Source organism: Nerophis ophidion, linkage group LG10 (genome assembly GCF_033978795.1).
Source record: "Nerophis ophidion isolate RoL-2023_Sa linkage group LG10, RoL_Noph_v1.0, whole genome shotgun sequence".
Classification (NCBI taxonomy): Eukaryota; Metazoa; Chordata; class Actinopteri; order Syngnathiformes; family Syngnathidae; genus Nerophis; species Nerophis ophidion.
The window spans coordinates 40,471,554-40,495,925 of NC_084620.1; the positions used below are offsets into that span (position 1 = coordinate 40,471,554).

Genomic DNA, 24,372 nt, shown 5'->3' on the forward strand with positions numbered 1-24,372 from the left:
TCACCAAACAAATCACATACTTTATTGATTGTACATTGTGTTTTCCTGTTACAGAATTAACCTAATTTACATACAAAATTTGAATGAAACACTCCAAATGTATGCATTGTTATTATTTCTTGAAGGTATAGAAACAAGAACCTTGTTTGATATGATATGCTGTTAAATTGGGTGTTGTATACAGTCCCAGTGATGTCAGCATGCTTTGCGAGACAGGGTAACGAGTGCTTTGCCATGCACTGGCTTGTAGAGGAGGCTGAAACTGGACGGGGTCAGGATGCCTTTGCCCTGCGCGTCCACCTTTCCCATCAGCACGTAGTTTTGACCTGATGACGATATGTGTGACTAAAAAAAATGTTGCTCGACAAATGAGGCGAGGCTACGGTTGCCGTCTTACCTTTGGTCAGCCCGGGGCATCTCTTGCAGGTTGAGGTAAGTTTGACGGTAGTGGCTGGTCCTGGTTTGAGGATGTTCAGTTTCCCGGTCTTATAGGCCTTGATGATGGCCACCTCCACTGTGGCAGAACCTCTCAAACCGGGAGTCACAGTTGTAATCTTGCCCGTAATGACTAAAAAGAAGCAAAACAACAAAGTTGGTATCACGTTTTGGTCGTGATTAAGGTTCCTTATAAACTGGTTCATTGTCTTGGAGGAACATCACATGTTTACACTTGCACAATTCCACATGTTCGAAAAGAAGTCAGAAGAAGCAGAGTTTATTAAATGTGTTAATTTCCTGTGTTTAAATTAAAGGAGATTAAAAACAAGATTATATACAAAACCAGTGAAGTTGGAACGTTGTGTAAATCGTAAATAAAAACAGAACACAATAATTCGCAAATCCTTTTCAACTTATATTCAATTGAATAGACTGCAAAGACAAGATATTTAATGTTCAAACTGAGAAACTTATTTTTTTTTTTTTGCAAATAGTCATTAATTTAGAATTTAATGGCAGCAACACATTCCAAAAAAGTTGGCACAGAGGCATTTGTACCACTGTGTTACATGGCCTTTCCTTTTAACAACACTCAGTAAAAGTTTGGGAACTAAGGAGAGCAATTTTTGAAGCTTTTCAGGTGGAATTCTTTCCGATTCTTGCTTGATGTATGGCTGAAGTTCTGAGTGGACACAAAGTCCACAGTTTCCAAAAACAATTTGAAATGTGGACACGTCAGACCACAGAACAATTTTCCACTTTGCATCAGTCCATCTTAGATGACCTCGGGCCCAGTAAAGCCGACAGCGTTTCTGGGTGTTGTTGATAAATGCCTTTCGCTTTGCATAGTAGAATTTTAACTCGCACGTATAGATGTAAAGACCAACTGTAGTTACTGTCAGTGGTTTTCTGAAGTGTTCCGGAGCCCATGTGGTGATATAATTTACACACTGATGTCGCTTTTTTTATGCAGTACAGCCTGAGGGATCGAAGGTCTGTAATATCATCGCTTAAGTGCAGTGATTTCTGCAGATTCTCTGAACCTTTTGATGGTATTACGGACTGTAGAAGGTGAAATCCCTAAATTCCTTGCAATAGCTTGTTGAGAAATGTTGTTCTTAAACTGTTCAACAATTTGTTCACGCATTTGTTCACAAAGTGGTGACCCTCACCCCATCCTTGTTTGTGAATGACTGAGCATTTCATGGAAGCTGCTTTTAACCCAATCATGGCACCCACCTGTTCCCAATTAGCCTGTTCACCTGTGTGATGTCCCAAATAAGTGTTTGATCAGCATTCCTCAAATTTCTTAGTCTTTTTTGGCATTTGTGCCAACTTTTTTGAAACATGTTGCAGGCATCAAATTCCAAATGAGCTAATATTTACCAAAAATAACAATATTTACCTGTTCAAACATTAAGTATCTTGTCTTGAGTTTTCCTTGCCGTTCGGTGGGCTCTACCGAGGATGTCGTTGTGGTTTGTGTTGTGGTTTGTGCAGCCCTTTGAGAGACTAGTGATTTAGGTCTATATAGATAATCATTGATTGTTTGATTGATTGATTGATTGATTGATTGTCTTAGTCTTGTCTTGTCTTGCTCATATTGCGCAACTCAAGATATTTCAAGCCTTCTTTTGATATTTTAAAAAGTATACTTAGAGCTAATGAAAACCTTAAATTGAAAAACTGAAAGCCATACACATCAGAATTCTGATAAACATAGGCTTGACATATGTCACTTTGCATGTAATGAGTTGGTTACATTAGTTTCACATTTGCTGATAGGACAAAAACTTATTTACAATATTCAAATTAAAGTTAAGTTAAAAGTTAGAGAACCAATGATTGTCACACACACACTCGGTGTGGCGAAATTATTCTCTGCATTTGACCCATCACCCTTGATCACCCCCTGGGAGGTGAGGGGAGCAGTGGGCAGCAGCGGTGCCGCGCCCGGGAATATTTTTCTGGTGATTTAACCCCCAATTCCAACCCTTAATGCGGCGTGTCAAGCAGGGAGGTAATGGGTCCCATTTTTATAGTCTTTGGTATGACTCAGCCGGGATTTGAACTCACGACCTACCGATCTCAGGGCGGACACTCTACCTACTAGGCAATTGTTTGACTTTCACCTATAATTGCTTGTCATCCGGACTTTTCCAAACAAGTTAGCCATCAATTTGTTCCTAAAAATATACAATAATCAAATGCATAGGCAATTGTGTAATAATATGAGGCTAATACATATTATTGGTCATTAATTAACATTACTATTTATTCACTATTACAAGCAGCCTCCTGAGGGCAGCCATAAGTAGTCTTCAGTGAAAACAAGTGTGATACTCCTGCAAGAATGATAAATAAAGATAATGATGATGACAATGATCAATTTAGCCTCTACAGCCAATCAGCAGAAGGCATAAATAAAAAATGAAAGCTCTCAGTCATATATTCAACATTCAACATGTATTCAACGTGTATTCAACATTGTCAACATTGTAGTGTTCTATTGTATCCACAAATAAAAGTTGAACGTTTTTTTTTTTTATGTTACAGAGCATGGTAACATTCTAACAACATAATCAACACCTTTCGTCTCCTTCCTCTGTACTTGCCTTAACATGCTGTACATGGAAAAACACGTCATACCTGCTGATGATATGACACTTGTTTTAGCACGTTTCATGACAAACTTGTACTGTATGCTGTACTACTATGCTGCACATCAGTGTTCGCCAACCTTTTCCAGCCCAAGATCCCAGGTCTCAGCCAAAAACCAAAGCAAGATCTACTCCTGCGTCAACTATGATATACAGTGGGGCAAAATAGTATTTAGTCAGCCAACGATTGTGTAAGTTCTCCCACTTAAAATGATGACAGAGGTCTGTAATTTTCATCATAGGTACACTTCAACTGTGAGAGACAGACTGTGAAAAAAACTAGGAATTCACATTGTAGGAATTTTAAATTATTTATTTGTAAATTATGGTGGAAAATAAGACGACGAGTTGAGTTTATACCAAAATGGATACATGGATGATACAACAGAGGATTGGGAGAATGTCATGTGGTCAGATGAAACCAAAATAGAACTTTTTGGTATAAACTCAACTCGTCGTGTTTGGAGGAAGAAGAATACTGAGTTGCATCCCAAGAACACCATATCTACTGTGAGGCATGGGGGTGAAAACATCATGCTTTGGGGCTGTTTTTCTGCTAAGGGGACAGGAGAATTGATCCGTGTTAAGGAAAGAATGAATGTGGCCATATATCGTGAGATTTTGAGCCAAAACCTCCTTTCATCAGTGAGAGCTTTGAATGGTTGATCAACTACTTATTTTCCACCATAATTTACAAATAAATTATTTACAATTTCTACAATGTGAATTCCTGGATTTTTTTTTCACATTCTGTCTCTCAGAGCTGAAGTGTACCTATGATGAAAATTACAGACCTCTGTCATCATTTTAAGTGGGAGAACTTGAACAATCGGTGGCTAACTAAATACTTTTTTGCCCCCACTGTATATACACAGTACAGGCCAAAGTTTTGGACACACCTTCTCCTCATTCAATGTGTTTTCTTTATTTTCATGAATATTTACATTGTAGATTGTCACTGAAGGCATCAAAACTATGAATGAACACATGTGGAGTTATGTACTTAACAAAAAAAGGTGAAATCACTGAAAACATGTTTTATATTCTAGTTTCTTCAAAATAGCCACCCTATGCTCTGATTACTGCTTTGCACACTCTTGGTATTTTCTCGATGAGCTTCAAGCACGCCTCAGAAGTGAACATCATTTTAGGTGACTGCCTCTTAAAGCTCATCGAGAGGATGTCAAGAGTGTGTGAAAAAGTAATCAGAGCAAAGGGTGGCTATTTTAAAGAAACTACAATACAAAACATGTTTTCAGTTATTTCACCCTATTTTTGTGAAGTACATAACTCCACATGGTTTCATTTATAATTTTGAAGCCTTCAGTGACAATCTACAATGTAAATAGTCATGAAAATAAAGAAAACCAATTTAATGAGGTGTGTCCAAAATTTTGTCCTGTACTGTTTGTGTGTGTGTGTGTGTGTGTGTGTATATATATATATACATATATATATACACATATATATTTGTTGTGTTTTTTTTAAGACAAAGCTTTTTGTCGTTATTTTTGGCTGATGTCAACATTTAGACTTTTTTTTGTTGTGTTTTTGCTGGGGGGTTTTTCAATTTTTGCCAGTGTTTGTTTTTGTTTTTTGTAATGCCAGATGGACCCTGTGACGCCCTTTTGGCACCCCTGTTGTAGAAGCTAATTGTTTATGGCCACTATAGCCTTAGTACTGTAGTACTGTATAGCTGTTCATCCTATGGTCACATACTGTATGAGACGCCAGTCACATGGCTGTCTTACGTCAGCGCTGGACATAGTATATTCAACCTGTGTAATTCTAAGGGGATAAACGGGGAAGTCCTTCTTTTGCTAAACCTTGTTTTATCATATACAACTGCCTTTGCACATGTCAATGTTTACTTTTGTATGCACAATAAATCAACAAAAAATCTGTACTTTGGAGCAATTTTCACCGACTGTAGTACTTGACTTGTGAGCTTCCTGTTGCTGGTGAGCGATGATGGTCATACTTATGGTTAAGGGTAGAGTTGTTTGATGTTGGATGCTAGAAAATGTCCGATTTGTTGCATTAGTCAGCCCTATTGCATTGTTGCAGGTCAATGATTTATGAGATAGGCAGGTGTAGAGGTTTGACCGTTTGGGGGCGTGGGCCTGCGGTATCGAAAGCCGCAGGTTGAGAGGCAGAAAGTCAGAGGCGTGCGGGCGTGTTCAGGGGTCAAATGCTTGCCTGTTTGCGGGTCTGTTGGTCATTTTCTGGGTGGGGGTGTGATTTTTTTTTTCAAATATTTTAATATTAAGGTCCGAAGGATCGACAAATTGGCAACACCTGCTCTACGTGCTAGGCTTTTTTTTTTGTATTATTATTGATTTGATAAAAGTCACTTGCGGGGATGAGATGTGTTTTCTGATGAAAAAATTCCAAGAGAAAATGTGAAAATTAAAAAAAAGTAATTCTCTGTAAATTAAATCAGCGACTATGATAGAGACTATATGCCAAATTGCGAATAGGCGGCATGTAGCCATACTTGCCAACCCTCCCTGATTTTCCGGGAAACTACCGAAATTCAGCGCCTCTCCCAAAAACCTCCCGGAAGAAATGATCTCCCGAAAATCTCCCGAAATTCAGCCCTAGCTGGAAGCCACGCCCCCTCCAGCTCAAACATGCACAGTTCGAAGCTTGAAAAGGAGGATTGCAGGCGGATCTGACGGAATTTAAAGTCATTTTTAAAAAGGACTGCTAATCCTCCTCCTTTTCGACCGGCGACCGCGGAGAATTAAAGTAGGAACACTCCGGAGGCAGAAGTTCATTAAGAGGGGCGGACTCACCGGCTCTCAGCCATGTTTCCGTCACACAGAGGAAGTCCGCGGGAAGTGAAAAAATCCTTCAGGATAAACGTTTTGTTTGTCAAAGATCTTGCGTTCACAAGGCCGAACTTGGCGGGGGCCAGCACGTCCAAGGGCGCAGCTAATCCAGGTGGGGCCCGACACACAGCCCGGAGGTGGCGGGGGGGAGGACGACAGAGACGAAAATAGACGCAAATAACACAAAAACGAACAGAGCTGACAGCAAGAGACGCCAGGCCAAAGCACATACTGGCGCCATCTTCTGGAAACTCTGAAGTGACGTTACTCAAATAGTGAAAGGTAAGTGTTGTTGTTTTTTTTTTGTAACCATCAAGCACAGTGCAGTTAGTAGAACAACTGTGTTTTTATTACTGTGTATTTGATAGGTGCCGTCTGAAATTCAAGTATTTATTTTATTTATATATATAATAAAATAAATATCAATCAATCAATCAATGTTTACTTATATAGCCCTAAATCACTAGTGTCTCAAAGGGCTGCAAAAACCACAACACAAACCACTACGACATCCTCGGTAGGCCCATACAAGGGCAAGGAAAACTCACACCCACATATATAGCTAGAATTCAATGAAAGTCAAGTATTTCATACAAATATATATATATATGAAATATATATGAAATACTCGAGTTGATGAATTGGCTGAAAAATAAAGTCCTCCCCTCTTAACCACGCCCCCGCCCAAACCACGCCACCGCCCCCCACCCCCAACCTCGCGAAATTGGATGTCTCAAGTTTGGCAAGTATGTGTGTAACTGTAAAAAATAAGCTTTGTCAGCTACAATTTAACACAGGTTACCATCATATAAACATGCCTGTGTGTAAAAGTGTTCATTGTCAGGGTTCAAAGTGGCTCACCAAAGTCGTTAGGACAGAAGCTGGACTGCAGAGTTCCTGTCCTTTTGCAGGCTTGTGTACATGCGGGGTTCAGTGGCAAAGCTGCAAAAAATACAGCCAAATAAACTTATTATACCAACAACTTACTGAGAGGTTTAGTCAGACTCACGTTTTTTGATGACAGCAGGCTTCTTGCTGACTCCTGGTTTAGTCACTTTAGGTTTCATAGTAGGTTTAGCTTTGCTTTTAGTGGTCGGTTTGGTCGGTTTGACGACTGTTTTGACCGCTGGTTTGGGACTGGGTTTTGTCTTGGGTGAAGGTTTACGTGTCGGTTTGGCACCGGGCTTGACAAGCTTGGGTTTGGGTGTTTTAGCTCCCGGTTTGGGAACAAGCTTCTTCACAGGCACTTTGGGCGTAGGTCTGACCGTTTTCGAGGGCTTGGCTGTGGGCTTCCGTGGCGGGGGCTTCAGCGGAATCTTTACCACGGGTTTTTTCACTCTAGGTTTCGGGGTGACTTTAGGCTGGACGGCAGGCTTTGGTTTGGGTGTGGTTTTGACAGGTTTGCTCGGCCGTGCAGCAGGTTTACGCGTTATGGTGGTGGTAACCTCAGATCGATGGATGAAGTCGCCCCCGGCGGTGGGAGTCCTGGAGCCACGCGGCACACTGTTGTAATACGCCATGAACCCATCTGACGTGACGCTGAGGTCGGAAACAAACTGGACCAGCAGCTGATTCCCGCTGGTCACCACGGTTCTATGGAAGACACTTGGAGATGATCGCCTGTTTTAGGACACATCCACATTATTATCTTACCCTGGTATCCTGTCACCACAGAACTTCCCAATCCTCCTCGAGTCGTCCCTCTCACCGCCGTTGAAGAGCGCCACGTAATCATAGCGACAGTATGTGTCCGGTTCCAGATCCAGCTTCTCGAACTTCATTTCGATCACCTGCAGGAAAGTTGCAACACAACATTTTTGGGGAAGATTTTAAATATTTTTTATTGTATAAGTCATATCATACAAACCCTGTTTCCATATGAGTTGATAAGTTGTGTTAGATGTAAATGTAAAATCATTTTCAACCCATATTCAGTTGAATATGCTACAAAGACAACATATTTGATGTTCACACTGATTAACTTTTTTTTTTTTTCAAATAATCATTAACTTTAGAATTTGACGCCAGCAACACATGACAAAAAAGTTGGGAAAGGTGGCAATAAATACTGACAAAGTTGAGGAATGCTCATCAAAAACTTATTTGGAACATCCCACAGGTGTGCAGGCTAATTGGGAACAGGTGGGTGCCATGATTGGGTATAGAAACAACTTCCCAAAAAATGCTTAGTCTTTCACAAGAAAGGATGGGGCGAGGTATATCCCTTTTTCCACAACTGTGTGAGCAAATAGTAAACAATTTAAGAACAACATTTCTCAAAGTGCAATTGCAAGAAATTTATGGATTTCAACATCTACGGTCCATAATATCATCAAAAGGTTCAGAGAATCTGGAGAAATCACTCCACGTAAGCCGCATGGTCGGAAACTATCATTGAAGGACCGTGACCTTCGATCTCTCAGACGGCACTGTTTTAAAAACCGACATCAATCTCTAAAGGATATCACCACATGGGCTCAGGAACACTTTAAAAAACCACTGTCACTAAATACAGTTTGTTGCTACATCTGTAAGTGCAAGTTAAAACTCTACTATGCAAAGCGAAAGCCATTTATCAACAACATCTAGAATCGCAGTCGGCTTCTCTGGGTCCGAGATCATCTAAAATTAACTGATACAAAGTGGAAAAGTGTTCTGTGGTGTGACGAGTCCACATTTCAATTTTCTTGGGGAAATATTCGACATCCAGACCAAAGGGGAAGTGAACCATCCAGACTGTTATCGACGCAAAGTTAAAAAACCAGCATCTGTGATGGTATGGGGGTGCATTAGTGCCCAAGGCGTGGGTAACTCACACATCTGTGAAGGCACCATTAATGCTGAAAGGTACATACAGGTTTTGGAACAACATATGCTGCCATTTAAGCGCCGTTTTTTTCATGGACGCCCTTGCTTATTTCAGCAAGACAATGCCAAGCCACATTCAGCATGTGTTACAACAGCGTGGCTTCGTAAAAAAAGAGTGTGGGTATTTTTCTGGCCCGCCTGCAGTCCAGACCTGTCCCCTATCGAAAATGTGTGGCGCATTATGAAGCGTAAAATACGACAACGGAGACCCCGGACTGTTGAACGACTGAAGGTATACATAAAACAAGAATGGGAAAGAATTCCACTTTCAAAGCTTCAACAATTAGTTTCCTTAGTTCCCAACATTTTTTGAGTGTTGTTAAAAGAAAATGTGATGTAACATTTCCCAACTACTTTGGCACATGTTGCAGCCATGAAATTCTAAGTTAACTATTATTTGCAAAAAAAATAATACAATACATGAGTTTGAACATCAAATATATTGTCTTTGTAGTGCATTCAATTGAATATGGGTTGAAAATGATTTGCAAATCATTGTATTCCGTTTATATTTACATCTAACACAATTTCCCAACTCATATGGAAACAAGGTTTGTATATTACATGGTTCATGTTCAGCTAGATACGTTGTTTTTTATGTTTCTTTTTACTTTTTAACTTTTTATTTGGGATGGCGTGGCTCAGTTGGGAGAGTGGCCGTGCCAGCAATCTGAGGGTTCCTGGTTCGATCCCCACCTTCTACCAACTTCGTCACATCTGTTGTCTCCTTGAGCAAGACACTTCACCCTTGCTCCTGATGGGTCGAGGTTAGGGCCTTGCATGGCAGCTCCTGCTATCAAGGTGTGAATGTGTGTTTGTGTGAATATGAAAATAGTGTCAAAGCGCTTTGAGTACCTTGAAGGTATAACCAATTTTTCCTCCATGTTTTCATGTGTGAGCAAACGCCAAAACTCCTTGAGCATTCAGTGGCGCACATTTGAGCGACGGCAGACGTGCACACTGTTATGCGCTTATCTTTTTATTCGATTTTGTGCGCGGCCAAGATTTTCCATGCGCAGAGGACGCGTGAGCAGTGTGCAATTGCACAGGCGCGTACCTTAGAGGGAACATTGAGTATAACCCATTTAATTTTTTTTGTAATATAAGTAATATATAGCGATGCTCCCAGGGCAAAAGTACAATTCCAATGTTAAAGTGAATTTACAGGAAAAAAGAAAAAAAGGTCATCAGAAAAATTCTTCTTTATTTCCCTTTTAGTTTCCCGAAAAGAGGCATTGAGGTTAGAGAGAGTTTAATTCTATTAACGTATTTTTCGGACTATAAGTCGTAGTTTTTTTCATAGTTTGGCCAAGGGTGCAATTTATACTCAGGAGTGACTTATGTGTGAAATTATTAACACATTACGGTAAAATATAAAATATTTTATTCATCTCATTCACGTAAGAGACTAGACATATCAGATTTCATGGGGTTTAGCAATTAGGAGTGACAGATTGTTTGGTAAGCGTATAGCATGTTCTATATGTTATAGTTATTTGAATGACTCTTACCATAATATGTTAGGTTAACATACCAGGCACCTTCTCAGTTGGTTATTTATGCCTCATATAATGTACACTTATTCAGCCTGTTGTTCACTATTCTTTATTTATTTTAAATTGGCTTTCAAATGTCTATTCAAATGTCAGTGCGACCTATATATGTTTTTCCCCTTCTTTATTATGCATTTTCGGCAGGTGCGACTTAAACTCCGGAGTGTCTTATACTCCGAAAAATACGGTACTTGATTGATCAAACAAATTCTCAGATAGATTACTCCATCCATTTATTCATTTTCTACCGCTTGTCCCTTTTGGGGTCTCCTGGAGCTATCTCAGCTGCATTCGGGCGGTAGGCGGTATACACCCTGGATATGTCGCCACCTCATCACAGGACCAACACAGATAGACAGACAACATTCACACTCACATTCACACACTACTTGATTACTAAAATAATCGATAGCTGCAGCCCTAATATTTTCAAATGTTATATGACAAAACAAAATTCAAGCACAAATATGGTTTTACCGCCTTTCTAGCTGACTCATGTCAATAGTAAGATACAACTGTGACAGCCTCTGTCCTTCCACCCTTCAACGGGGTCAGGAAAAACTTTTAAAAAACTGTAGTTTGGAGGGAGACAGATAAACAAAGATACACTATTTGAAATTACATAATTTTCTGAGGTAGACTTAATAGCACAGTGGTTGGGAATCACTGCAGTAAATAAAAAAAAAGGGCTGCAGGCAACACAGAGAGGCACATTTACCGGCACTCTCGGCCTCGCTTCCTTATTCCTCAATCTCTTGGCACACAGGAGTGTGCACTCATAATGAGCTCTTTCATTTCAGCGAGGGCATTTCCTTGTAATGGGCCCCCTTTTTAGGAGTTTTTTTTCCCTGCCTCCTCCAGAGCAACATAACTATCGTTTTTGGCTCGCATTAGAACTGAATGCTTCATAGCTGGATAGGACTAAGCTAAATTTCTCATGCTCACATTGCCTGGCTCCACTGAGATGAACCAGGAGCAGCTGATGCCTGCTGGGTAGTTGGAGTTAGGCCAGTTAGGCGTCTGGACGGAACCCTGGGATTTGGTCAAGCGCCCTCCGCAAAACTGATTCTCTGCGGAAAGAAAGGAAAAAAGCATCGGAACACCCCGAACCATCAATAAGATTGGGGCGGGAGGGTACACTTGACATCGCCGCACCTTCCACGTGCGGCTTCCCGGCCCTGTAGTAGGCCAGAAAGCCTCTCCCCGCCGTGGCCTCATCCGACACCATGTCCAGCATCATGGTGTTGGAGGTGGAGATGAGCGCTCCGGGACGAAACGTGCCGCAGAAGCGGCCCAACTTCTGCACCAAGCGCGTGTGTCCGTTGTAGACGTCGAGGTAGTCATAGCGACAGGTGGGCTCGGCCTCCATGTCGAAGAGGCGGAAGGACAGCATGACCACGTGCCCTTCTGGAACCTTGATGAACCAAGAACAGATGTGTAAAATTGACTTTTTAATGATACCATTTCAACAGTAATGTGTATCCCTCGAGCCTGTTTATGAGTACCAAACGTGAGAAACATTCTGTTTGCTATACTCTGTTCGGATAGGCTTCACTATACATCTCAAAACATTTACAAAGAAATACAAAGCTTGACATCCCCAGCCCATTGAATATGCATGGTGGTCAAGCCAGCGTCTGTTCTCAATGGGTACTATAGGCACCATTTAGCCCTTTCTCAAAGAAAAATGCCCTATGCCTGCGTTCTTTTCGGCTGTACGAACCGTTTGCATTGCAAAAAGGGTAAATGTTTCTTCAGAGTTCCTCGAGAGGTCATCAAGAATAGTGGAAGACTGCAAGATTCTATGAAAAAAGATGACAAAAGTACCACGCACTCCAGTCTATGGGAGTCAAATAACGGACAAGTTTGAGGTGACCACTCCGTTAAAGGTTTTTTTAATATAATTTTAACGTTTTGTGCAAGGGTCAGCAATTTGCGGCTTTTGAGCCCAAGTGGCTTCCTGGAGCTTTTTGAAGTGAGGGGGAAAAAAATTGTTTTAAAATGGTTTCTGCAGGATGACAAACATGACACAAAACCTTCCTAATTGTTACAAATCCCACTTTTTAATATGTTTGTGTTTATGCTTTTCTAAAGAGAATATTTGGCGAGCGCTGTTTTGCCCTACTAATTTCCGCGGTACTTGAACTCAACGTAGTTTGTTTACAAACAGGTACCACTTTCTCCAAAGCTGCCACAGAAAGACGTGTTTTATGCCACTCCTTCTTTGTTTCATTTTGTCCACCAAACGTTTTAATGCTGTGTGTGAATGCACTAACTTGAGCTCTGCTGATGTTATTGACTTGTTTGAGTGCCAATTAGGCATATTTGGTCAGTGCATGACTGCAAGCTAATCGATGCTAACATGCTATTTAGGCTTTTAGGGATATTTGAGCTCATTCATTATCCTTTATTTATGTCCTCCGTGTATTTAATCCATATTTGCATGTGTCATTACACATTATGTGTATGTAATATTGGCTGCATTTCTAATAGTTGTTTGAGTGCCATGTTGTTCCAGATTACAGCAAACGTTACCCAGCTGCCGTTTCCTTTAACTTGAACACACATATTCTAAGTCAGTAATTTCCAGGAGTTATCACACCCTCTGAGAAGCCTCCGTTTTACTAGTATTTTTTCACTGTGTAGAATAAATATTAAATTTCTGTCAACAAAGATTTGCTTCAGCCTGCGACACATAGTCATTTTGATAGTAGGCTAATATAGCTAATATAGACACTTACATCATGCGTTGCCTTCAATATGACACTTAAATAAGGCTTTTACATTTTTGCGGCTCCAGACAGATTTTTTTTGGGTATTTTTGGTCCAATATGGCTCTTTGAACAAGTTGGGTTGCCAACCCCTGGTGTAGTCTGTCCCGTTTAAGTATTATCTTGAAATTTTTTTGTATTTCTTAAGACACATTTTTGCTACGAATGTTCCATAAAGCACCAACTCGGCAAATATATATTAAAATAAATCAAATGTGAGAAAAACCTAAAATAATTAAGTTTTTTACCAAAGGCAACAATCATAAATGAAGCTTTCAGCACTAGGGGCTCCAAAGGCTTTGTTCTGTCACATGGCTTTTCTCTCTGTACACAAATAATCTCACCTCCACCAACACCTCTGTCTCAATGATCAAGTACGCGGATAATACTACCACAATTAGACTCATAACAAATAACAACGAACAATACTACAGTCAGCAAATAGCTCAGACAGTAAACTGGTGCCTAGACAACAAACTCCAACTTAAAATACAGCTAAAACTCAGGAAATATTTGTCAACTTCAACCTTAACCCAGCCTTAACCCAACCATAAAATCCCTCCTGTACACTCTCCGTCCTAGATGTTTTCAAATTTCTGGTCACTTACATCTCCAACTTACTTAAATGAAAACTCCACTGAAATCACATCTACAAAAAATCAAATCAACGGCTATTTTTCCTTTGCCAGCTGAGAACACTCCTCCGACAGTTCTACACCTCATTCATCCAAAGCGTATTCACTTTCTCAATAACTGTTTGGTAATTTAGACTCACATTCACGCAAAAAACTACAGTGTATGCTTGATAAATCTAGGCCAACCCCTCCCTTCCATAGATACACTGTACCAACACAGCATCATTCAAAGAGCCCATAAGATCATCTCTGACCCCTCACGTCCACTACACCTGCTGTTCCCCTCATGACCTCAGGGAGGCGCTGCAGATCACTGCCAGCGAAGTCAACAAAGGTCATCAACAATTTCACACCAGCTGCCATAAGGACACGCAATAGAACTTCGGACTATTTACACTTCTTACTAACTGGAATGCCTTTTTGTTGTGTGTATGTTTGTTAGTTTGTAAGTACACAGGAGACGTGAGCTAGCAAAGCTGTACCGAATGTGAATTCTACCAATTCCATCCATACATTCATCTTCTTCCGCTTATCCGAGGTCGCGTCACGGGGGCAGCAGCCTAAGCAGGGAAGCCCAGAATTTCCTCTCCCAAGCCACTTCATGCAGATCTTCCCGGGGATCCCGAGGCGTTCCCAGGCCAGCCGGGAGACACAGTCTTCCGAACGTGTCCTGGGTCTTCCCTGTGGCCTCCTACGGTTGGACGTGCCCTAAACACCTCCCTTGGGAGGCGTTCAGGTGGCATCCTGACCAGATGCTCGAACTACCTCATCTGGCTCCTCTCGATGTGGAGGAGCAGCGACTTTACCTTGAGCTCCTCCCGGATGACAGAGCTTCTCACCCTATCTCTAAGGGAGAGCCCCGCCACCCAGCGGAGGAAACTCATTTCGGCCGCTTGTACCCGTGATCTTATCCTTTTGGTCATGAGCCAAAGCTCATGACCAATTCCAACCAATCAATAAACACATGTGTTAAAACAACTCACGAAAAGCATGGTTTCTTAGAGAGTTTGATTTGCATGTATGGTTCCAAATGGCACCAAACTCACTAAATCCAATACTTAAAGATGGTTTCTGCAGCGCAATGTGACAATGTTGTCAATGAACAAACGTCTTTTATCATCATGTCTAAATGTTCAACATCTTTTGTACAGAATAAACATGAAACAATAATTTTCAGTTGTTTCTGGTGCTGTTAGTGAATGTGAGGACAGAATACATGAAAACGACAAGCATGAAATGATAAAAAACAAACTGCAGAAACATGTTATGGTGCTTGAATTAAAATGTAACTCACAGTGATGTACCAGGTGCATTTAGTGTTGCTTTTGTAGGGACTGGGGAAGCCCTCACTGGCCACAATGCCCGAATCAACCACCAGATGACCCCCGCACTTGAAGATGGGCCTGGCAGAAACATTTACAAACACAGTGCATGTATGACAGACCTACATTCTCTATTACAACTCATTTTTTGTCAATGAGGAATGCACTACAATTTTAGTGTCACGCCCAAGATATCATGTTTTGTTTTGGTCATGTTATGTTTTGTTTTTTGGACATTCACTTCCTTGTTTTCTTGGTTTCCATAGTAACTCATTAGTTTCCACCTTGTCTCCAAGTCAGGGCCCAGTCCTCAGTCCTCACACCTGCTAATCATTATCATAGTCATTATTTAAGCCATTCTGTTTCTGTCTTCGTCCTGGCAACTTTACCTACCTACACATCCCGTATTCATCTGCTTCATGCCTTGTTATGCTGTTCGTTTTTGTCCACGCCACGTAAGATTTGTTTTTATGCCTCAGTGCCAGTTTTGTCGTTCATGCCACAGCGCAAGTGTTTTTGTTCATGTTTATAGTTTCAGCCTTTGTCTTTTGTTTTTGTCATTAGCCAAGTTTGTTTTCCGCCCTCGTGCGCGCCCTTTGTTTGCCTTTTTTTGTAGTTTTGTTAGAATATAAATAAAATGTACCTTCATTCACGCCTGGCTCGTGCCAATCATCCTTTGCATCGAAGAAACAATCTTAGTCCAAGTCCATGTTTGACAATTAGAATCCAGTAATTTTCAATAGCGGACTATTGCCCTGCGTTTAATGACTATTATCATCATTTCTAATTATATCCTAAAATGTTGAAGGTTGGTTGCAGCAGCATATTAGCTAGTTTTAGTAAAAATATCGGTTGATGCGTATTATTTATTACTCGTTTTTTAGTTTTCCATTATATTTTACTTTTGTAACTGTACAAATCTGCACTTAACCACATAATTTTTCCATTGTGGGATAAATAAATTTCATCCTATCCTACTGTATTGCAGTACTGGAGAGCTCCAGCAGGAAGCTTAGAGAATAGTCCATCCATCCATTTTCTACCGCTTGTCCCTTTTTTGGTCGCGGGGTGTGCTGGAGCCTATCTCAGCTGCATTCGGGCGGTAGGCGGGGTACACCCTGGACAAGTCACCACCTCATCGCAGGGCCAACACAGACAACATTCACACTCACATTTACACACTGGGGCCAATTTAGTGTTGCCAATCAACCGATCCCCGGGTGTATGTCTTTGGAGGTGGGAGGAAGACAGAGTACCTGGAGGGAACCCACGCAGTCATGGGGAGAACATGCAAACACCACACAGAAAGATCCCAAGCCAAAGATCGAACCCAGGACTTTCGTATTGTGAGGCACATGCACTAAACCCTGTTGCACCGTGCTGCTTACAGAGAGTACTATGTTTGTCTATATCAGGGGTAAGGCTGGGCAATATGTCGATATGCTCGAGTAATCGCGGATTTGTCTCTGTGCGATATAGAAAATTACAATATCGTGATATTCAAGTATACGTTCTTACGCAGTTTCTTTTAGCTGCGGGCATTACACTACAGGCTTTTTTCACTCTTTCTTGTCTCTCCTTCTCACAGAGACTTAAAACAAGCGAACCTTCTTGCATGCGTCACATGTGCAACGTCACACGCTCCCGCGCAGCAAACAGGTAGTGACATGGTAACGTTAGCCATGATGCTTACAGTAAGGTGCAGGTGGTAATACGAGAGAGAAGGTGCGAATCTGGTAACAAATGGAGGAAGAAATAATTCCCAAGAAAAACATCATAGGACACATCGTCTGGCGGTGGTTTGGCTTCAAGCGGGAATATGTTCAACATTTATGCGGCAAAAGCGTTGCTACAAAAAGTAGCAGCTAATGTAGCAGCATTTGAAAAGTCACTCGCTAGACAATGAAGAGGGCTTGAAACTCCGCATGTCAACATCTCTGGCCGGTGCCACACCAACAAAATGCCGAAGCAAATATTTCCAGATATGAAAAAAAAGGAAACAACAGAAGGAGATAAGGTCCGCAGGAACCTATTATGTAGCTCATTTTTATTTGACACTTATTGAAATATCTTGTGTGACATCATGCACAAAAGTGCACTTCATATGTTTTAATCTATTGTAGTGGCATTCTGTACAAAGACTACACTTTAATTTAGTGTTGTTTTGATATGTCATATTAGCGACATCATGCACAAAAGTGTACTTAATAGCTTGTTTTAAAATGTCTCTTAAAATATTGTTCTTTTTGTTTTGAAATGACATGAATGTTTGTACCACTGTTTAATAAATACAGTTTTGGTTTCGAAGATCGGGGTCATCGGGAGTCGGGCTTCCTTCTGGATTTCACCCGGCCCCGTCATAGAACCATCCAAGGATGCGCCCTCTCTTGTCCGCCGTCGTGTACCGGAATGGCTCCTTCTCATTGTTTCTGTAACATGGTGGTTTATTACGGGGTGGGGTTGTTAACGTCACACCCAACCCCCAACCTGGAGTACCGGGTGCTGACTTTTGTCTGGCCTCTATCCCGAAACCTGCCCGGCATGGTTAAACCTGCCAGGGGTGTGATCCCCCGCCGGTATAGCTTTCAAGGGTAATTGAGACACGTAAGACTCTCCACAGCGGCAAGGTGCCAACACAGGGAGAGTCCTCCGGAACAAAGAGGAAAATAACCATCTAGATTGTTATAGGCGCGAAGTTCAAAAACCAGCATCTGTGATGGTATGGGGGTGTATTAGTGGCCAAGCCATGGGTAACTTACACATCTGTGAAGGCACCATTAATGCTGAATGGTCCATACAGGTTTTGGAGCAACATATGTTGTCATCCAAGCAACGTTATCATGGACGCCCCAGCTTATTTTAGCAAGACAATGCCAAACCACGTGTTACAACAGCGTGGTTTCATAGTAAAAGAGTTTGGGTACTTTCCCGGCCCGCCTGCAGTCCAGACCTGTCTCCCATCGAAAATGTGTGGCGCATTATGAAGCATAAGATACGTCAGCGAGACTCCGGACTGTTGAACGACTGAAGCTCTACATAAAACAAGAATGGGTAAGAATTCCACTTTCAAAGCGTCAACAATTAGTTTCTTCAGTTCCCAAACGTTTATTAAGTGTTGTTAAAAAAAAGGTGATGTAACACAGTGGTGAACTTGCCCTTTCCCAACTACTTTGGCACGTGTTGCAGCCATGAAATTCTAAGTTAATTATTATTTGCAGAAAAAAATTAAGTTTATGAGTTTGAACACCAAATATCTTGTCTTTGTAGTGCATTTAACTGAATATGGGTTGAAAAGGATTGGCAAATCATTGTATTCCGTTTATATTTACATCTAACACAATTTCCCAACTCATTGGGAAACGGGGTTTGTATATATATATATACATATATACATATATTTACAGCCCGACCCCCGGGCAAATTTTTTCAACCCAATGCGGCCCCCGAATCAAAAAGTTTAAGGACCGCTGATTAGGGCTGGGCAATATGGTCTTTTATTAATATCTCGATATTTTTAGACCGTGTCACGATACACAATATATATCTCGATATTTTGCCTTAGCCTTGAATGAACACTTGATATATATAATCACAGCATTATGATGATTCTATGTGTCTACATTAAAACATTCTTGTTCATACTGCATCAATATATGCTTATTTTAAACTTTCATGCAGAGAGGGAAATCACAACTAAGTTATTTTCCAAAACTTTATTTATTAAACAGTGGTACAAACATTTGTGTTTTTATCAGGGGTGTCTAGACTTTTTGACTTGGGGGGCCGCGTTGGGATAAAAGACTATGGCCCGGGGCCCAAAGCAGATAGCGTGTAAAGTAACTGTGTGTATATATACAGTGGGGTAAAAAAGTATTTAGTCAGCCACCGATAGCGCAAGTTCTCTCACTTAAAATGATGACAGAGGTCTGTAATTTTCATCATAGGTACACTTCAACTGTGAGAGACAGAATGTGAAAAAAAATCCAGGAATTAACATTGTAGGAATTCTAAAGAATTTATTTGTACATTATGGTGGAAAATAAGTATTTGGTCAACCATTCAATGCTCTCACTGATGGAAGGAGGTTTTGGTTTAAAATCTCACGATACATGGCCCCATTCATTCTTTCCTTAACACGGATCAATCGTCCTGTACCCTTAGCAGAAAAACAGACCCAAAGCATGATGTTTCCACCCCCATGCTTCACAGTAGGTATGGTGTTCTTGGGATGCAACTCAGTATTCTTCTTCCTCCAAACACGACGAGTTGAGTTTATACCACAAAGTTCTATTTTGGTTTCATTAGACCACATGACATTCTCCCAATTCTGTGCTGTATCATCCATGTATCCATTTTGGTATAAACTCAACTTGTCGTGTTTGGAGGAAGAAGAATACTGAGTTGCATCCCAAGAACACCATACCTACTGTGAAGCATGGGGGTGGAAACATCATGCTTTGGGGCTGTTTTTCTGCTAAGGGGACAGGAAGATTGATCCGTGTTAAGGAAAGAATTAATGGGATCATATATCGTGAGATTTTGAGCCAAAACCTCCTTCCACCAGTGAGAGCTTTGAATGGTTGACCAAATACTTATTTTCCACCATAATTTACAAATAAATTCTTTAAAATTCCTACAATGTGATTCCTGGATTTTTTTTTCACATTCTGTCTCTCACAGTGGAAGTGTAACTATGATGAAAATTACAGACCTCTGTCATCATTTTAAGTGGGAGAACTTACACAATCGGTGGCTGACAATACTTTTTTGCCCCACTGTATATCCAATACACATGTATGTGTACAATATGTATTGATATATATAATTAATAAATAATTGGATATTAAGAGTATGTCAAAGCTCGACTTTTACCTTGTTTACTTCTGTGACAACCTCCTTAACGTTTTGTAACCAATCAGAAATATCAAGCAGCTAAAATGCACCAAACATGCATAAGTGTTTCACATTTTTCCATCATGAGTCATGCCTGACTAACATGTAAAATTAGTGCTCGAAGTTAAGATCTGCTGGCGATAAAAACAACCAAAAACATGTATAATTTCAGTTGTTTTTTATATGGATGTCCATATTTCAGTGCATATATAATTTTAGCTCCATCCTAAAATGTTGACTTTGTTGAGCATCCAGCTGTATTGCCGCTGCCCGGACGGCGGGGGTGCAGAATTCGTTTGCCCTGAGTTTGCAACACGCATGCGCAAATATAACAACTTCACGGCTTAAGAAAACATTATAAAAAGAAAACAACGCAACCGGAGTCGCAGTTGAAGCTAGTGTAACCCTATAATTTGGTCCCTCATCAACTTCGGCTGTGGGTTAGAGGCGGGTTACAATTGAGTTGTTTGGAAGATAGTTTTGTTGTCTTACTTGCTCGAAAAACCACAACAGCATGACACGACATTTTATGTCTCGCGCTTCCTCCTCACCAGTCCGTTCCTTATTTGGGCACACGGAAACAACAGGTCGGAACCACAATGCGGGACGGTATGAAATAAATGACATTAGAACAATTGTGTCACTTGAAAACAACAGTGACGCATGTGACCTAACAATGTGTAAATACAAATTCCCGCCGAAAATAAATTACTTTCCATAAATAAATAAGAATAAAGCACCAAATCAAAGGTTACGCTGCGGCTGTGATAAAAAACGGGAGTTTCATATTTGAATTTTTTTTAAAGTGTAGTTGTCAACTATTTGAGGTTATAAGGGGATACATTCGCGAACTAGTTGCTTAAATAAATGGTAAAATAGCTATATTTTGGAAAACCCGCCACAAAGTGGAGGTGGTTGGCTTTTGGCGCATGCGCATGGTCCAGCAACGCGAGTTACCATAATACCATTAACCAGAGTTATTGTAGTACCGGGGATCTCCAGCAGGAAGCGCAAACGTGAGCTGAGCAAAAAATTCCTCCTTTTAAGATTTTTTTTTTTTTTTTTTTTTTTTTTTTTACACACGCCACATCAAATACAGGACATATTGAAGCGCGGCGCCTGCAGACGTTTAAATGCACTGGAGCTACAAACCACGTTGGCAAAGTCTGTCTCTGTTTCTTGTGCTTTTTTTTTTTTTTTTTAGCACAATCATGCTGCACAACTGCAGCTACTTTACATCAACACCTTACTGAAAGACGCTAATTCACATCCAGACTTGCATTTGAAAGTATTGATGCTTATGAGATGATTTCGTGATTTCGTATCTTATTGTTACATTTATATATATATATATATATATATATATATATATATATATATATATATATATATATATATATATATATATATATAGTACAAACCCCGTTTCCATATGAGTTGGGAAATTGTGTTAGATGTAAATATAAACAGAATACAATGATTTGCAAATCATGTTCAACCCATATTCAGTTGAATATGCTACAAAGACAACATATTTGATGTTCAAACTGACCAAAAAAAACGTTTTTGTAATAATCATTAACTTTGGAATTTGATTCCAGCAACACGTGACAAAGAAGTTAGGAAAGGTGGCAATAAATACTGCTAAAGTTGAGGAATGCTCATCAAATACTTATATGGACCATCCCACAGGTGTGCAGGCTAATTGGGAATAGTTAGGTGCCATGATTGGGTATAAAAGCAGCTTCCAAGAAATGCTAAGTAATTCACAAACAAGGATGGAGCGAGGGTCACCACTTTGTAAGCAAACTGTCGAACAGTTTTAGAACAACATTTCTCAACGAGCTATTGCAAGGAATTAAGGGATTTTACCATCTACGGTCTGTAAAATCATCAAAAAGTTCAGAGAATCTGGAGAAATCACTGCACGTAAGCAATGATATTATGGACTTTTGAACCCTCAGGCGGTACTGCATCAAAAACTGACATCATTTTGTAAAGGATATCACCACATGGGCTCAGGAACACTTCATAAAACCACTGTCAGTAACTACAGTTGGTCGCTACATCTGTAAGTGCAAGTTAAAACTACTATGCAAAGCCAAACCCATTTATCAACAATATCCTGAAACGCCGCCGGCTGGGCTGAGCCCGGCTCACCTAAGATGGACTGATGCAAAGTGTAAAGGTGTTCTGTGGTCTGACGAGTCCACATTTCAGTTTTACATTTTGAAACAGAGGACTTGGTGTCCTCCAGAACAAAGAGGAAAATAACCATTCGGATTGTTCTAGGCGCAAAGTTCAAAAGCCAGCATCTGTGATGGTATGGGGGTGTATTAGTGCCCAAGGTATGGGTAACTTACACATCTGTGAAGGCACCATTAATGCTGAAAGGTCCATACAGGTTTTGGAGCAACATATGTTTTCATCCAAGCAACGTTATCATGGACGCCCCTGCTTACTTCAGCAAGACAAGTGTTACAACAGTGTGGCTTCGTAAAAAAAAGAGTGGGGGTACTTTCCCGGCCTGCCTGCAGTCCAGACCTGTCTCCCATCGAAAATGTGTGGCACATTATGAAGCGTAAAATACGACAGTGGAGACCCCGGACTGTTGAACGACTGAAGTTCTACATAAAACAAGAATGGGTAAGTATTCCACTTTCAAAGCTTCAACAATTAGTTTCCTCAGTTCCCAAACGTTTATTGAGTGTTGTTAAAAGAAAAGGTGATGTAACACAGTGGTGAACATGCCCTTTCCCAACTGCTTTGGCACGTGTTGCAGCCATGAAATTCTAAGTTCATGACCCCCCGTGACCCCGAAAGGGAATAAGCGGTAGAAAATGGATGGATGGATGGATGGATGATTTATTTGCAAAAAAACAAAAAAAAAGTTCATGAGTTTGAACATCAAATATCTTGTCTTTGTAGTGCATTCAATTGAATATGGGTTTAAAAGGATTTGCAAATAATGTATTCCGTTTATATTTACATCGAACACAATTTCCCAACTCATATGAAAACGGGGTTTGTACATGTGCAATCGTAAATGTTGCTTTATTTTGGAAATATTTTCACTATTCACTTTATTTCGCTCACAATTATCTAACAATATGTCTGTGTGTGTTTTTACATTATATATATATATATATATATATATATATATATATATATATATATATGTCCAGGATTTACCCAGCCTTTCGCCCGACTGTAGCTGAGATAGGCACCAGCGCCCCCCTGACCCAAAAGGGAATAAGCGGTAGAAATGGATGGAAGGATATACTGTATATATGTATATGTATATATATATATATATATATATATATATATATATATATATATATATATATATATAGTTTTATTCCTATATATTTTTTTACTTTTTTCATAAACAAATCATTTAATGTAAAAATGGAATATGTGTGTGTACGTGTTTTTATCTGCGTTAACTGTATTCACATATTGTTGTATTTGTTATAATTTTCCCAATTTATAAAATGTTGTTGATAAACAATTAAATCATTCAATGTGTCCCCGAAAGGGACAAGTGGTAGGAAATGGATGGATGGGAATGGTCCTGAATTAATTTAAATATAGCCTCTGGGGCTTTCTGTCCAATCTCCAGCAGGGGGAGACACTAATTGTGACCATGACTTTTGTACCTCTGTTGATATTTCCAGGAAAAAATAAATTTTAACTCATCAAAGACAAGCCCTGAAATCATTGCAATAAATGTGTTTAAAACTTTGTTCCAATTTGGTACTGAATAAACGATTAAACGGTGTAAAGTCGTAGTAAATGCACTGCAAAAGCTCCAAGTGAACATGGAGTGTTTGGTCAAATGCCTTTTTTTGTTTTTACAAGACAACCCAGACTTCAATTTATTTTAACGCAAACCACAGAGCAAACGCACACGCACACACATACATGTGGGTTTGAAATCCAGACTGCCACATAAGCACAAAGTCAGGTGGGAAAAGACCTGCGTGAACCTCACCTGGTGTAGTTGGTCTGACTCTGGGCCTCACTCCATCTCACTGCCAAAGTAACAAGAAGGCACCCCAGACTCCACGCTCTGACCTCCATACCGCCTGTCTGCTGAAATTTTGGGAAGACGGCAGCAATACAAAAAAAGAAGGAAGGCGGGACGGGTGAAGAGGGCGGAGAGGAAGAGGCGGATGTTGGCGCTTCATGTACACTGCGGCTGTGATGCTGCATATGGAAAAAAAAAAGAGGTGTTCAGGTGTGTGTGCGAGTGGACAGAGTGCCACTGTTGGATGAGTGTGTGTGTTCAAAATTGCTACTTTACACCATCTACAAACCAGGCTTTCATTAGTTGGAGGTTCAGCATCTATAAGGTGCAGTGAAACATTTACGTGTGAGACTGAGGGCCCCTGG

The 24,372-nt window shown here is 40.4% G+C and overlaps 1 protein-coding gene across 2 annotated transcripts; it reads right to left on the reverse strand.

The window, feature by feature from the left end:
• Positions 1-24,128, reverse strand: pcolceb (procollagen C-endopeptidase enhancer b). Of its 2 annotated transcripts, none has more exons than XM_061913753.1 (9): positions 23,972-24,128; positions 15,054-15,162; positions 11,509-11,767; positions 11,299-11,423; positions 7,586-7,722; positions 6,942-7,525; positions 6,794-6,874; positions 398-568; positions 1-326 (listed from the first exon to the last, which is right to left on the reverse strand). In XM_061913753.1, exons 1-9 carry the CDS (start codon positions 24,058-24,060, stop codon positions 196-198), a joined length of 1,686 nt encoding a protein of 561 aa, XP_061769737.1. In that variant the 5' UTR covers positions 24,061-24,128; the 3' UTR covers positions 1-195. The 2 variants fall into 2 exon arrangements, with proteins under 2 accessions (XP_061769737.1, XP_061769738.1); XM_061913754.1 differs by lacking the exon at positions 23,972-24,128 and adding an exon at positions 20,467-20,571.
• Between the last annotated feature and the right edge of the window lie 244 nt (positions 24,129-24,372).

Bases quoted from the DNA above. Each gene is read 5' to 3' on its own strand.
- pcolceb (XM_061913753.1), bottom strand. From the start codon at position 24,060: ATGGAGGTCAGAGCGTGGAGTCTGGGGTGCCTTCTTGTTACTTTGGCA. The intron at 7,723-11,298 runs GTGAGCATGAGA...ACTTTCCTGCAG, and splicing joins TCTCAGTGGAGCCAGGCAAT to GTGATCGAAATGAAGTTCGA. The intron at 7,526-7,585 runs GTAAGATAATAA...TGTCTTCCATAG, and splicing joins TGTGGTGACAGGATACCAGG to AACCGTGGTGACCAGCGGGA.